This window comes from Lynx canadensis, chromosome A1, assembly GCF_007474595.2.
Source record: "Lynx canadensis isolate LIC74 chromosome A1, mLynCan4.pri.v2, whole genome shotgun sequence".
Taxonomy (NCBI): Eukaryota; Metazoa; Chordata; class Mammalia; order Carnivora; family Felidae; genus Lynx; species Lynx canadensis.
The window spans coordinates 170,837,894-170,853,701 of record NC_044303.2 but is presented as its reverse complement, the minus strand read 5'-3'; the positions used below and the strand labels follow the sequence as shown (position 1 = coordinate 170,853,701).

Genomic DNA, 15,808 nt, shown 5'->3' with positions numbered 1-15,808 from the left:
TCCTTTTCTCTAGATGTCTAATATATTTTTCACAGAGAAAGACAGTCAAGAGCTGTCCACTTGAACTACGTTGTTTTGGATTCCGTGGGCTTGCTTTTATGCAACCACGCTTCAGTTTTATCCTTACTTGTGGACAGAACATAGAAAAATTTTAAAATAATCACTACTGGATCTATTATAGTGATGACCACTATATCATTGAGTATCCTCTTTGCTGAGATTTAAGAAATAAATCTTTCTTAGTTTCATGTGCTGTCTGAACTTTATTATTATTTTGGATAAGCTGCTCAATAGAGCTTTTAAAAAAATGAGAGTCAAATTTTGGCTAGTTTTGAAATAGAAATAGAGGACGACATGCATTCATCTCACTGAGTCTTATTATTTTGTCTTTGTTCATTTTACATGAATTTTCAGTTATTCATATTATTCTTTGGTTTTGTATCTATTTTTATATGCCACTTCACATCTCAAATGGATTGTATACTGTAACCAAATACTTAAGCCAACTCAAATTTGTCATTTCTATAATTAGAATTCTATTTAAATGCCTGCTTACAGGGCCATTCATTTGGTATAGGATAGTCTTCCTTCTTCAAAATTTTACTAAGTATCTATAGATAATTGCATTTGACATTCATAAGACAGTTAATCGGCCATAGCAAATATTTTTTGTTTGCTAGGTCCAAGGAAAGACCTTTCTTTACTCAAGCAGTCAGCTCTGAGAATAAAAGAATAGACGAAAGCATAACCACTAGATGTGCTAATTAGTTTTTAATGTTTAGTTAGAAGACTTCTAAGGGATACTTTCATTCATTTTAAATAGTAAATGTATGGAAAGGCAAGTTTTCCTCAGAGAAAAATCTAAATTAGAAATTTCTAAAGGCAGTTAAATTAACTTAGGTATAGTACATATTTAATATAAGAAATAAGTTTAATTTGCATTAGATAGATTGACTAAAAGATACAATTCACTCTAGATCTATATTATAAGTTAGGTAGAGATAGAGACATTTAGATTATTGGATAACAAAATATATGATTTATGGTTATAAGTAATAGAGTGCCTAGTCAGTGTCTTTGAAATATCACTTAACTTAGTTTGAATTCCTTTATTTAATAATAAGATACTACAAGTATATACACTAAGAAATTAGTATAAATTTTTTTACCAAATTCATTAAAAAATATGAAATAAATATGTACATATTAGATCCTAAATCTATTTTGCCATGCTGAATTCTATGGAAGACACAGGAAGTCAAAAAAATGACCTTTATACAATAATTTTTACTGTCTTATTCAGAAGACAGAAGATTCAGAAGATGGAATGTTATATGTATGGCTATTCCCATCAAAGTTCATGGTACACAAGGGAGTTCAGATGTTTGGTTTCTAACTTTCTTCTTATATTAATATGGAATACGTTATTGTCATCTTTAAGTAGTACTTGAGCTGGAAACTTAAATGATGAGTTATGTTAAATGACTCAAGGGAGCAGCGTCAAAGAGTGAATCTCTTAGATAAGGAAACGTTGTGAGCCGAGCAGAAATAAGAACACCATGTACGAAAAAGCCATTGGTTTACTTGCCTCGTTGGAGAAAAAGTCTTGGATTCGGCAGTAGTAGGCACTATATTTGAAAGTTATGTTTGGGTTACCAAGCTAAAGTCTTAGAGACTTAGAAATGGTTTCATAAAAATAGGAATGCTAAGTAAAACGATGAGTTTTGGGAGAAAATTGTTCTAACGAACAATTTTAATAGGTGGGTAATTTATGTTAGGTAAAATCATGTATACAATTTCTTATATCTTTTTAAAATAATGAATAATTGCTTAGGACTTTTGGTATATTATTAGAGTAATTGTCTTCATTTTATTCAAGATTCCCTATATTCACATCCTTGGCATGATTCCTTCTATAGTCAAATTCTTGGCTTGATCACATGACTTGATTTAGAAAATAAGACAATATCAATGTTATACAAATGGGAAATTTAAAAACACTTATGTATTGGGGCCTGCCCTCTCTTGTTCTCGTGGAACCCTGTAACTGCCATGTGAGCAAATCCAAATTACCCAGATGGTAAATGAGAGACTGCATTGTGCAGAGACTAGTCATCCTAATTGATCCAGTGCTTCCTCCCGAGACTAGCCAGTTCTTAACTGACCAAACAGCTAACTACAGACACATGAATGAGTCCAGCTAAGACCAGAAGAACCATTCTGCTATCTCTACCTTCAATTGTTGACCTGTGGAACTAGGGGCTGAATAAATAGCTGTTAAACCTTAAAGTTTTGGGGTGAATTGTTTGCATAATAAGAGGTTTCCGAGAATTGCATAAATGAGACTTCAGTCTGCTAAATTGTTCAATGTAAATATTGCTTTTTTTCTTTCATATTTATCATTTTTAAAAGGCACTGATAATAGATTTGTTGAGCATGTACTGTGTGCCATGTGCTAAGCACTTTACATTCATTAATTATTTAATCCTCATACAAAACACATGATATTTGTATTTTCATGCTCTTGATTTTACAGATGAGGAAATTGAAACTTTAAATAAGGAATTTAAACTTTTTGAGAGGTGAAGTAATTTACCCATGGATGCTGTGGTAAATTACATTGCTTGCTTTTTCTAATGTTGAAGAGTCATTGCATTCCCGGAATAAAAACACTTGATGTAATAACCTTTTTAATATTGTCATATTTGCTTTGATAATGTTTCGCTTAACATTTTGCATCCATGTTCAATGGGTACAACTGTTCTCTAATATTTTTTCCTTCAATGTTTTCTTATAAATTTTTGTATCAAAGTTATACTGGATTTATAGAATGAATTGGGAAGTGATTATCTTTTTTTCCTATTCTCTGGAAGGATTTTGTAATATGTCATCATTTCTTCCTTAAAAATTCTGTAGTATTTACAATGGAGCCATTTCATCATGGATACTTACAGAAAGTTTCTAATTGCAGAATAATTTTTATAGTTATATACCTTCCTATACTTTAATTTTCCTTGCATTAGTTTTCTTTTCTTTTTTTTAGGAATTTCATCTGCATTTTAAAAGATTTATCAAGGTTTTCACATTATCTTTCTATGATATCTTAAGGTCTTTAGGATCTGACATGGTATTATCTCCTTCATTCTTTACTCTTGTTATTTTTGCTTTTGTTTCTTTTTAAGCTGTCAGGCCAAGGGTCTCATCAACTTCTTTGTCTTTTAAAAAGCAGCTTTTGATTCTCTTGATACTGATATTCTGTATTATATTTTCTCTAATTTTTAATATCTTATATTAGATTTATATTTTCTTCTGATAACTTCCTTTCATTTAATGTGTTGCTCCTTTTCCAAAATTATTAAACCATATTTGTCACTGACTTGCAGCTTTTTCCAAATATATGATTTTAATACTATTAGTTTCTCTCTACATGTTAATTTAGATGTAACCCGAAAGTTGTGATAAATAATATTTTAATTATCATCCAATTCAAAAGAGTTTCTAATTTCTACTATTATTTCTGTTTTGAGCCACAGATTATTCAAGCTCATCACTTAATATTCACATATAGGGAGATTTTGCTATTACACTTAGGATTTTGATTTTTGTTGAATTCTATTGTGCCCAGTGACGATGCTCTTATTATTATATATTGTATTATTTCATCCTACCCCTTCATTTGTCTGGTGGTTACACCTTTTACTTGTTACCCAAGATGTGACAAAGTGAATCCTTGTGGTATTGAAGTCTAATATAAAAAATTTAATATTTTTCTAGACCTTAAAACAGCCTTAAAATATTTTAACTCCATTTATTTCTCTTTACTTACATAATCTTCCTGTTGAACATTTTAGTTGTGTGTGTGTGTGTGGGGGGGTGTTTGTGTGTGTATATGTGTAGGTTTATAGATATCCATATATTATTAATATGTTTTACAATCAGTATTCTTTAGACTTACCCACATATTTACATGTTTCTTTTCTTACTCTTCCTTCTTAAATTTGTGGCCTTCTCAATGGGATTATTTTTATTTTGCTCAAAGAAAATCCTTTTGTATTTTAATAATATCTCTTGTTGGCTAATTCTGTCAATTTTTATTTACTTAAAAAGGTTTTTATTCAATTTAATTTTGAAGGATAGTTTTATTGGCCAAGAATTCTAGGTTGGTATTAGATATGACATAAAGTTAAGTGTCTAATCAATTGCTCTGTTTATTCTTCTCCCAGGCAGTGGTTTTCCTTTCATCAGTTTTATGACTTTGGTCATAAAAGTTTTTTTTTTTTTTCAGTTTATTATTAGCTGGTATTTTTCTAATGTCAGATTGCATATTAACATGTCTATAGTAGGTTTCAAGAATAATGTCTAAACTAACTCCTTTAAATTCCCCACAAGTAATTATGACCAAGTAACAATTATGACCAAGTGAAAATGACCAAAGTGATTAGCATCTGTGCAGTTCTCAGTTTTTCTCTCCGTAGTCTCTGTGCTGTGTTCTCATGTTACTCCTGTGTGATCTTCTCTCCTAAATTCCACAACTGATATCCCTTCTCTTTATGCTTAATTTCTCTGAAGAAAATAATATTCATATTTATTTCAGATTTTAAAAGCTGCCTTCTTAAGGGAGTTAATCGTGATACTGTAAAATAAGTTAACTTCTCACATCTGAAGAAGTCAAAAGCAAACTATTTTAAAATAGTGTGCACACATAGGGTCTATAGGTGTAATGTATTACAACAAATAGTTTGAATTTATTAATATTGTGCGTTCTTGTCTGGAATAATCTCAATAGTTTCTATGTAACTTATCTTTGCAAGTGTGTTTAATTTTACAGTAGAAGATGAGCATGGTAAAATCAAGGTTTCCTTTTCTTTCTTTTTTGACACTGCATTGGGAAGACATTCACAGTCATAAAACTACAAAAGTTATTTATGACTAAACATTTTTAGTTTTCCTTAATAGCTTACTAATTCCCCAATTCCATTGAACCACTTACATTATTAGCCTGTGACACCTTTTTTGGTAAAAAGTTCTATGGTATAAAATGGGCATAATCTTTCTTTTACATGTCATAAAAACTGTCAGTTTTTAGGTGCTCCCTCACTGCTCCATGTGGATAGAGAACATATAAAAAAAAGCTATGAGGGCTTGTGTCTCAGATGCTTCTTTTTAAAAATTTTTTTAAGATGTTTATTTATTTTTGAGAGAGAGAGACAGAGACATAGCACAAGCAGGGAGAGGGCAGAGAGAGAGAGGGAGACACAGAATCCGAAGCTGGCTCCAGGCTCGGAGCTGTTAGCACAGAGCCCAATGAGAGGCTTGAACCCACGAACGGTGAGATCATGACCTGAGCCCAAGTTGGACGCTTAACTGACTGAGTCACCCAGAGGACCCTCAGATGCTTGTGTCTAAAATAAAATAGGTTTTCCACTTTTATTCAGTTAATGCAAATGACTATGTTTATAGCACAACCTTTGTTTATTCTTTCCTTCCTAACACCTTGCTGCCAGAACCTTTCCTCATGTAAGGTAATCATCATATTCCCTACACAGAGTGAAACATAGCCATAATTATAAACTATCATACATTATAGTCAGAAGGATTTATTTCAGAAGGATTGAATATACCTCAATGTTTATGGAATTAAGTAGAAATTTTCTCTTTTTATACTTTAAAAATAAATATGCAATTCATATGATAAACTATGGAAGTTAATGAATAAAATTTTGTACTTAATACCTCAATTTATCTGCATCACTTGTAAACCTTTTACTAACGATATTATATGTGCTCTCATGTCTTACATGTTTTTTTTGACCATAATAGCATTCTATCATCTATAATTCTCGTTCTATCTGTTTGTGAAATCTGATCCTTAATGGAGGTTAGAGGAGAGGTGAAATATTTAATAGCATATTTGAAAAGAGAAATAATTCTAAATAGATCCCTAAACATGAGCCCTTCATCTGACAAATTCAATATAAACCCAAATGTTGCCTGAGTATTTGGGATAGAAATAAAATACCGTCATATACTCACAGTGGCATAATAAACAAATGTTAATTGATGTGCTTTGTTTGAAATACTTCCAGGGAGACTTGCAATGAGCAAGACTCTTCTGTGGAGGCAATTCGGCAGCATATGTCGGCACATGTAGGAAAAGTTATCATGTATAAATGCTTTCTGCCATCTGGCATATGACCTAAAATATCAAAAAGAAATATGTACAGCTAAAATGAATACGTGACTTTATTCAGAGGACCTTTGACTCATCAGGTAACATACTTCATGGTTAACATTTTATGGTGAGGTCTTTAAACTAAAATTCATTTTTTATTCTTAATGATATTCCCATACTCGTGATGTACTCTACAAAGCAGCAAACTAGAACTCCTAATAGAACTCCTCTCTCAGTACCTACCTCTCTCCTCCTCCACATATGGCTCTTCTTTTGACATAAATAGAAAGTCTGAGTGTGGAAGGGGAGATGTATTTTTGGAAGAGTACAGTCTCTTTAAATACTTATCAACAGAATTCTAATGTAACAGATACATTGTTTTAGGAGAACAAAAATATTTGTAGAACTTACAGTGAGCCAGGCACTGTGCTAAGTATCTTACATATATTAACTCATCTACACTTCATAACTCTCCCACCACTGCCATGATCCACCCAGATGGGAGTGTCTTAGTCTAAACGTGATTAAAATAAGTGGCTGATGGTGGATACATCTATGAGTGAACTTAATCCCAAGGCTCTGCTATTTCCACTCTGTTGTGTCCTCTTTCTCTAAAATTAAATATAAACAAGGCACTAACATTTATTGAAGAATTTTTTATATCAGACACTGTGCTAGAAAATGTATTCAATTTTTGTGTTTAACCTTTATAATAACACTGTAAAGGGGAGTATTATCACCTTCCCATTTTAGAAATAAGGAAAACTTCTCAGAGATGTTAAACAGCTTGTGCAAGATCACACAACTAGAAAACGGATATTCCCATATTAGTCCTTTTCTTAATCTACTACATCAGTCTTTCTCAGACTTTACCACATAGAGGAGGAGGGCCTGACATTCTGTATTTATAACATGCTACCAGGTAATGACAGATAATGATGGTCCAAGGACTGCAATTTTAATAGTTCATAACCAGTAATAATAGTTACTCGTGCTGTCTTCCCTTGTGAGATTTTATAACTCCTGTAAGAAATAATCTTTTGTAACTACCAATGAGTCACTTCTATTTAAAATTTGAAATTTGAAGAAAAAAATTATCATTTTTTTCCTGCAAACAAGTTAAATATTTCCAGCTCTAGGATTACTTAAGGACAGGTGAAGATACAAAAGAGACAGCAATAGACAGAGATAGGATTTGCTGTAAACTCTTTTGCAATGGCTAACATCCTATTTCTTTCTCTTTTATTCTCTTATGTCAAGCAGAATATAAGCTAGCTTACTTTTTGATGTGTTTACTACATTTCCCTAATTATTGATAGAAAATGAAGAACTCTGGAGAGACTGGCTTGCTTATTTATTTATTTATTTATTTATTTTGCTACCACATCGCGATTCCTTAGAGAATTTCCCTTTTTGCTGATTTATCCATCTTCTTGAATGTTTTTTGTTGTTGTTTGTTTTGTTTTTTCTACCACCATTATACTCAATACAAAGGCGAAATGGTGGGCATCTGCCCCTACACGTAGCTAGAACATGTGTGTGAAAGAAATACTCTCCAAGAACATCACCTTTCCAATTTTAATACTAGATTAGTAAAATTAACATAGATATTCCAAAATTGCCATTTGGTTCTTAGTAAAAAAATTCGTTTCAACAATACAATAAAGAAAATCCTGAATTTTAAAGCCTACATGGACATTGCTAAAAAGTAGGGACATTTGATAAAACTGTATCAATATATGTAATGTATAAATAATGTTAACAGATGGAATTTGAGGTAATGTTTATTGGTAGGGTAAGTTGTAGTAAATTTGTGAGTTTGGAATCTATTGTAAGGAATGGCCATTAATATTTTGTGTTAGTTTACTTCCAAGAAGTATAGATATGTATTTATGCATAGTTGGCATTTAAGTCTCTGGATGACAACATTAGAATAATGGCTTTAAGAGAAGGAAGACTCTTCAAAAGAGATAGCTATTGGGGCGCCTGGGTGGCTCAGTCGGTTGGGCATCCAACTTCAGCTCAGGTCATGATCTCGCGGTCCGTGAGTTCGAGCCCCGCGTCGGGCTCTGTGCTGACAGCTCGGAGCCTGGAGCCTGTTTCAGATTCTGTGTCTCCCTCTCTCTCTGACCCTCCCCCATTCATGCTGTCTCTCCCTGTCTTAAAAATAAATAAACGTTAAAAAAAAATTTTTTTTAATTAAAAAAAAAAAAGAGAGATAGCTATGGTAGTAGAACCATGATTCTATTTTACAGATTTGCTAATGTGAAAGTGAAAATATAACAAAATTGTTTTCACCCTGGCAGAAATTGTATCAAATCCTCTCTGGGGTAAAGTGCAAAGGCTCAACCTTTAGTGCTGTGTCCTTGGGAATTCTTAAAAGAAACTGATACTTGAACTTCCCACTGCCTACTAAGTTAACCCTCACAAAACTCAGAGAGTAGTTACCATTAACTCCTTATCACAAATGAAAAACAAGTCAGAACTAAACTAAACACAGAGGCCTAGAGAGGTAACATTTCCCAAAGTTTACATTCTTTAACAAGTGGAAAAGTCCTGCTTGACTTCAGATCTAACGTGAAGCCCATATTATTTCCTGGTACTTCCTCTGGGAAAACAAACAAAATCTCTTAAAGATAAGGCAAATATACATTTGACTGATATTTGAGGCTATATTTCCATTGGTTGAATGCCTTGAACGTCAATGGGGGAGAGAAGTTTACCTGGACTTTCAGTCAGTGAACCATATGAGAGATGTGGACATGCTTTCATTTTGCTTCATGAAGGAACAGAACCTGATCTACAGGTTATCTGGTCTGGGAGGGAAGAAAGCAAGGAGTAGCCAAATGAGACATGATAAAAATAGCATCAACATTCTGTACTGCAGGGTAATGTTATGTCTGGAAACAATGCGTTTTGCCAGAAATATACCAAAAACTATTTTTGTTCATTCGTTTACTCACACATTTATTCTTCCATCCCTCTCAGTAATGGAAGAGCTCATAGCAATATATTTATGCAATACTACATATTATTATTGATTTTGAAGTACCTTTTCTTATAAAAAGATTGAGCCAGGGAGGATAAGCAGAATAAAATGAATTGGTACTGACCACCTTGCCTGAGCCCACCCCAGCTGGAGGTTCTCCATGCACCTGGTATCCAGTGAGGCATGCGGCAGGTGACGCAAGTAAGAGGGCAAAAGCTTTTGTAGCCAGGCTCAGACTGGGGCTGCTGCTTCTGGCTCCTACCCACGCAGATTTATTCACAGCAAGCAGCTGTTGTAATGCTTTCGTGTAACTCCTCCCAGAATACCTTGGCTGCCCCAAATCTAGCTAATTCCGCCACCAGTATAAGTAGTGGTGCTCTGCAAGCAACAGCTAGTCTCTTCGTGATCTTATTCTCCTTTGTATATCTTGACTCTTATGAGACTCAAGTCAAGAAACACTTATACAGTAGTGCTCCCTTATCAGGAGTTTTGCTCTCAGAGGTTTTAGTTACCCGTGGTCAGCCGTGGTCCGGAAGCAGACGATCCTCCTGACCCACCAAACATCAGAAGGTCAATAGTAAACTTAATGCTAAGTCACGACGCCTGCGCCATTCACCTCCCATCTCATCACATAGGCATTTTAACATATCATCATCACAAAGAAGGGTGAGTACAGGACAATAAGATGTTTTGAACACAAAAACCACAATCACTTACCTTTTATTACAGAATGTTGTTATAATTGTTCTATTTTATTGTTGTTAATCTCTTAATGTGCCTAATTTATAAAATAAACTATCATAGGTATGTATGCATAGGGAAAAACAGTATATATAGGGTTCAGTACTATCATGGTTTCAGGCATCCACTGAAGGTCTTGGAACGCATCTCTCATGGAGAAGGGGGGCATCCTCTGTACTTCTCCATTTTCTAAATCCAATCCAGATGGTGTGTAGACACCCACTGTGACAAGACAAAAACAGGCCTTCATTGAACCTGCCAATTCCATACCTTATTTTATTGGCACAGAAAATGTTGAGGATCTCAAAATTGAGCATATGAAGTATTTGACTAAATGATGAATCCCAGTATTAAGTCTGCTGGAGTGTCAAGTATAAGATGAAGGGAAACAACATTCAAAATTAGTGAAGAGATGATTTTCTTAAATGTAGTTTTAAAAAAAATTTTTTTTAATGTTTATTTATTTTTGACAGAGAAAGAGACAGAGCACGAGCTGGGGAGGACAGAATCCAAAGCAGGCTCCAGGCTCCGAGCTGTCAGCACAGAGCCTGACGTGGGGCTGGAACTCACAGACCGCGAGATCATGACCTGAGCCGAAGTCGTACGCTCAACCGACTGAGCCACCCAGGCGCCCCTCTTAAATGTAGTTTAAGAAGAATAGACATATCGGGGTGTCTGGCTAGTTCAGTTGGTTAAGCGCCAGATTCTTGCTTTCTGTTCAAGTCATGATCTCATGATTTGGTTCATAAGTTCCAGACAGTGTGGATCCTGCTTGGGGTTCTCTCTCTCTCTCCCCTTCTTTCTTCCCCTCGCCTGTGCTTGCGCTCTCTCTCTCTCTCTGAAAATAAACTTTTTTTATTTTTTAAATATAGACACCTAAAGCCCTACCTAAAAAATGAGAATAGATTTTATCTTATCTAAAGATAAAGGATGAGATGTGGAAAAGAGATTTCAGGTTTCATTTGATTCACTGAGGCCATAAAATAGGTAATACAAAAATCTTCTCTGATTCTGTTTATATGTACATTGGAAGGTACTTTCAGGTGTTAGTGCAATTCCTTAATACATTTCAGCTGTACTAATTTAAGGCCAATGTGCTCTAGATAAAGTTTTACATTGTTAAGCTATCACTGTTCTCTCGAGAACTGAACACTTTGTTTTGAGGCTTTGGATTTGACATTGCATTTGAGTTTTTACTACAGTAACTGACATGTACCAGGGCAGTGATGGATTGAGTCTACCCCAAATCCAAGCATAATGAGTAAAATTTGCTTATATATATACTTACACCTCTTAGAATTCACCAGAAGTGCCAGATGCATTTACTCAAATGATTCCAAAAAGTAATTGACCTCAACTAATTTCAAAATGCTTTTTATTTCTGCATATGTTGAATACTTTTACAATTTAAAAAAGATGATGTTTTGAAGGTAAAATTGACAAGTCTTGAAATTAAAAATGTAAAGATGTGAAGGAACCAAAACTGTAAATCAAGTAGTTGGGAAGTGAAGATGGGAAACTTACATTAAATTCAGAAGAATTTTTGTACTCTTTCTGTAAATACTTTTAAATAAACTCTATGAAACAGAATAGCCTCATTTAGAACACTTCCTGTTATCAGTCAATATTTTTAGATAGTTAAAACTCAGCCTAAAGTGGGATGAGTTCTGGAAAGTAAATCTTTCGCAGCTGCTTCAAGGCACAGAAACCTTTTTTAAAATAGATACTCCTTAAAGTCTTTTGCTCACATGGTCACAGAGTAATGCTTACATGTTCCAATATCTAATATCCCCACGGTAGTCTTGATAACTAGAGTCATTTCTTTTGTCTTGAGAAACCTACCCTGGACACCATATTCAGCAGATGTCAAGGTATGGAGTATGTGACTGAACATTACATTTTGTTTCATACCTGAATGCTGTGAATCTATTTTTTTTAATGAATATAATTTATTGTCAAGTTGGCTTACATAAAACACCCAGTGCTGATCCCAACAAGTGCCCTCCTCAATTCCCATCACCCACTTTCCCTCTCCCCCAAACCCCCTCCCCATCTATTTTGGATTATATATTGTGTTTGTGTACTTGTGCTTTTATTCATAATAACTTCTCATGTTATGGAATTGATTTGTATTGGACACAAACTATAAGTAAAAGGAAATAGCTCAAAAAATACAGCGTTGTAATTGCCTTTGAACAGGTGAACCTGTAGTCTTTGAGACCTTAATTTCCTCAAAGTCACAACAGCTATGAAGTGTCATAGACAGTTTCATTTTTTGTTTCAAACTGAATGGTCTTGCTATGATTTTGACCTAGTTAATAAGATAGCAACAACTGGGAATAGTATGAACATAATTGTTCGTTCATACTGGATATTATAAACATACATGTTTTTTGCATTTTACTCTTTCCCAGCCTCCAGAACTTTTACAATAATCCCTATTTACTTACCTGCCTTTTGCTGTTTTCTTCATTGCTTTGACCCTTTATTTTTTCAGTTTTATCATGAGATTGTTCTCATTTTTTCCCATTATAATTTTGTCTAAATAATGGAATATTCAGTCTTCAAACAGTAATTTGATTGAGCCAAGCTGATCTTGGAACCTTAGAGTTAAAGTTAGATGTTCATATGCAGAATAATATTTTCTGTTCCTTAATTTCCTACCATAAGATCAATAGGCATATAAAGTGAATCCTGAATGACTGGTAATAAACTGCCTGAAGATGGATAATACTGAATAAAAAAATGTAAAAAACTTAATGAAAGGAGGCAGCATCCAATTTATTTGCAAGAAGGAATTCCTAACATGAACATATTGTGAACATTAAAAAAAAATGTAACACATGAGATTTGAAACTTGCATCTTCATTTATTATTACCAATTCTAACCAAGGAAAATATGCCTCTAGCCATTTCAAAAGAAGTTGTAATTAAAAATCAGTCATGGACAATATTGAACATAAATAGGAAATTTCAGCAAAAAGCTCTTTCCTGACTAAAAATTGATTAAATATTGTAGAATTTTTGTGCTAGATATTTTTAAAAAATATTATAACTTATTAAATTTAATTTAAACCTAAATCCTAGAACGTCTTCAATGTGCAATAAATACAAATCTTTTTGTTTTTTACTTAACACAAATTTTGTTCAATAAACATTTTCTGTTAGCTTGAAAGAAAATTTACATTATGCACAGATGAAGCTCTGTTTTAATAAAACATATACTTCAACTGCTTAATTTTAAAAAAAAAAATGTTTATTTATTTTGAGAGGGGGATGGGGGCAGAGAAAGAGGGAGAGAGAGAATCCCAAGTAGGTTCCATCCTATCAGTGCAGAGCCTGATGTGGGGCTCAAACTCCCCAACCATGAGATGATGACCTGAGTTGAAACGCAGTTAGTTAACCATCTCAGCCACCGAGGCACACCCGATTGCATAATTTCTTAATAAATATTATAAATAGGAAATTCTTGTATGGGAAATGTACAAGTTGAAAATACAATTATATCATCAAATTTTTGTAACTTCAAGACTGGCTTTGTTCATGCTTAATTGTTTATTTCACTAAAAACTGTTACAATTTTAAAAATCTTTTGGGAATCTGCTTTTATTCTTAAAAAGATTATTTTTATTTAATAGGAAGAATGTGACATTAGTCAAAGAAAAAAAACACACGTTCATCTTTTATTCAATGATACATGAATTTTTCCTCTCATTTAATTCTATCTCAACAGATTGCTTTTTCTTTTCTTTCAACAGGCTGAGTTAAATGACCCAACTGATCCCTTCACTAATTATAGTGCAAAAGTCTCATCAAATGTAGGGGATGAAATTTTCTCTAAATATATAGGATGGAGAATTGCCACTGCTCTTTCCAAACTGTTTTTCCCCTCCACCGATGCCTACGTTCTTCCTTTGAAAAAACCATTGACAAAACAGGATCAAATGAAATACCTGAACAAAAAGGATTCCGTGAAGAGAAGAGTTGTACATGTTACTATAAGGTAAAGTGAAGCACTATTCAAAATAGTCCTGTTATTATAATATACTGCATTTCAAAATCATACAAATTATATATAATCATGCACCACATTATTTAACTCCATTTCTCTTTTTTTCACTTCAACTCTGGGCTCCAACAACTTCTAGGTATCCTGTCATATGCAAGTACCCTCTTCTTAGAAACTATTTCCTCATGTTTAAAATAGATACTGTTATATAAGTCAATGTTTTAATACAGTGAAGTGTCCCTCCCAGTACTGACCTTCATTTGCCTATTTTATCCCTATCTCTCCCTGATTAATTGCTTGTGTATCCTTACAAGGTCTCTAAAATATAAACAAAATAAATTATACTTTAGATTTTCTCTCCATTGTTACATGAGAGCCTACTAAATATATTTGGCATCTTACATTTTTTATTTAACTTCATTTCTTAGAGATTCTTTTTCATTCCAGGAGACAGGGAATTTTCTCATTATTATTTTTTAAATAGGTTATGATGTTTTCCTTAGTATGGATGTCCTACAGTTTATTTTTAATCAGTTTCCTTTTGGCATCTGGGTTGTTTTAGACTGTCTGCCACTACAGACTACAATAGAATTGAAACTTCCACATATATCTTTTAATGCACATGAATAAATTCTTGGAAGTGTGATTTCTGAGTCAGAGGATATACGCCTTTGTGGTTTTGGTGGGTATCTTCTAATTGCCTTTCGGAAGAATTGTACTAACTTATATCCTCACTAGCAATATATGAGAGTACTTGTTTCTCTTCAGTCTTTCCAGTGGAGGATTTGACAAACATTTGGATTTTGATAATCTGAAAAGTGAAATATGATTTCTAAATACAGTTTTCTTTTTTTTTTTTTTTTTTGACATTTAAATTATATTCCATGTATGCAAGGCTGGTTCAACATTATTAGATTGTGTAATCCACAGCATCAATAAAGTAAAGATGATAAATCATATATTTAAGCAAGTAGAGCAGAACAGTTTAGGACTAAAGTAAGTAGGCGCGCCTGGGTGGCTCAGTCAGTTAAGCGTCTGACTTCGGCTCAGGTCATGATCTCACAGTTGGTGAGTTCGATCCCTGCATTGGGCTCTGTGCCTATGGCTTGGAGCCCAGAGCGTGCTTTGGATTCTGTGTCTCCCTCTCTCTTTCTGCCCCTCCCCAGCTCATGCTTGGTCTCTCCCTCTCTCAAAAATAAACATTAAAAGAAATAATTAAGAAAAAGACTAAAGCAAGTATAAGAAACTAAATTAACAGAAAGTCAAAATGAAAATAGAATACTAGCATCAAAATATGGTTTGACAAAATCAAACACCAATTCAGGATAAAAACTGAGCAAACTACAAGTGTATGGGAACCACCACAACATGATAAAGAAGATAAATAAAAACCTACAGCTAGCAACAGACCTAATAAGAAACTTAAAGCTTTTTTTCAATTTACATAACTTTTATTTAATTTCTAAGTTCTTATTTTTTATTATATTAATTTAATTTTTTATTTAAATATAGTTTTCTTAAGGTGAGTGGTTTGAATAACTTCATATGTTAAGAGCCTTTTGTTTTTTCATTATGTGGGAATTAACTCTTTATTTCTTTTGGCCATTTTCCCCACTGAGTTTTTATCTTTGCACGAACTATTACCTATTAATTCATGTGTCCCTTTGTCTATGGTAAGAACTACAAATGTTTATTTTTCCCTATATATTTTATTTATCTTTAAATTTTGCTTGTAGCATTTTTTGCTATTATCATTTTTCTATGTAATTATATCTATTTAGGAAAGTTCTTTTCATTCTAAGATTGAAATGTTATCACATTGTTTTCTGGTACTTTTAAGGATCTATTTTGAACTTTTTTTTTTTAAAGACTCTTAAAAATTTTTTTTAAGTTTATT

At 33.3% G+C, this 15,808-nt stretch overlaps 1 protein-coding gene across 1 annotated transcript in view; it reads left to right on the top strand.

Moving 5' to 3' along the window:
- The window catches only part of TMEM232 (transmembrane protein 232), a 206,630-nt gene that overhangs the window by 85,756 nt on the left and 105,066 nt on the right, over positions 1–15,808 (top strand). Inside the window, exon 13 of the mRNA XM_030326194.1 lies at positions 13,661–13,905. Within this exon, the coding sequence (XP_030182054.1) occupies positions 13,661–13,905 (245 nt within the window). The remainder of the gene's footprint in view (positions 1–13,660; positions 13,906–15,808) is intronic.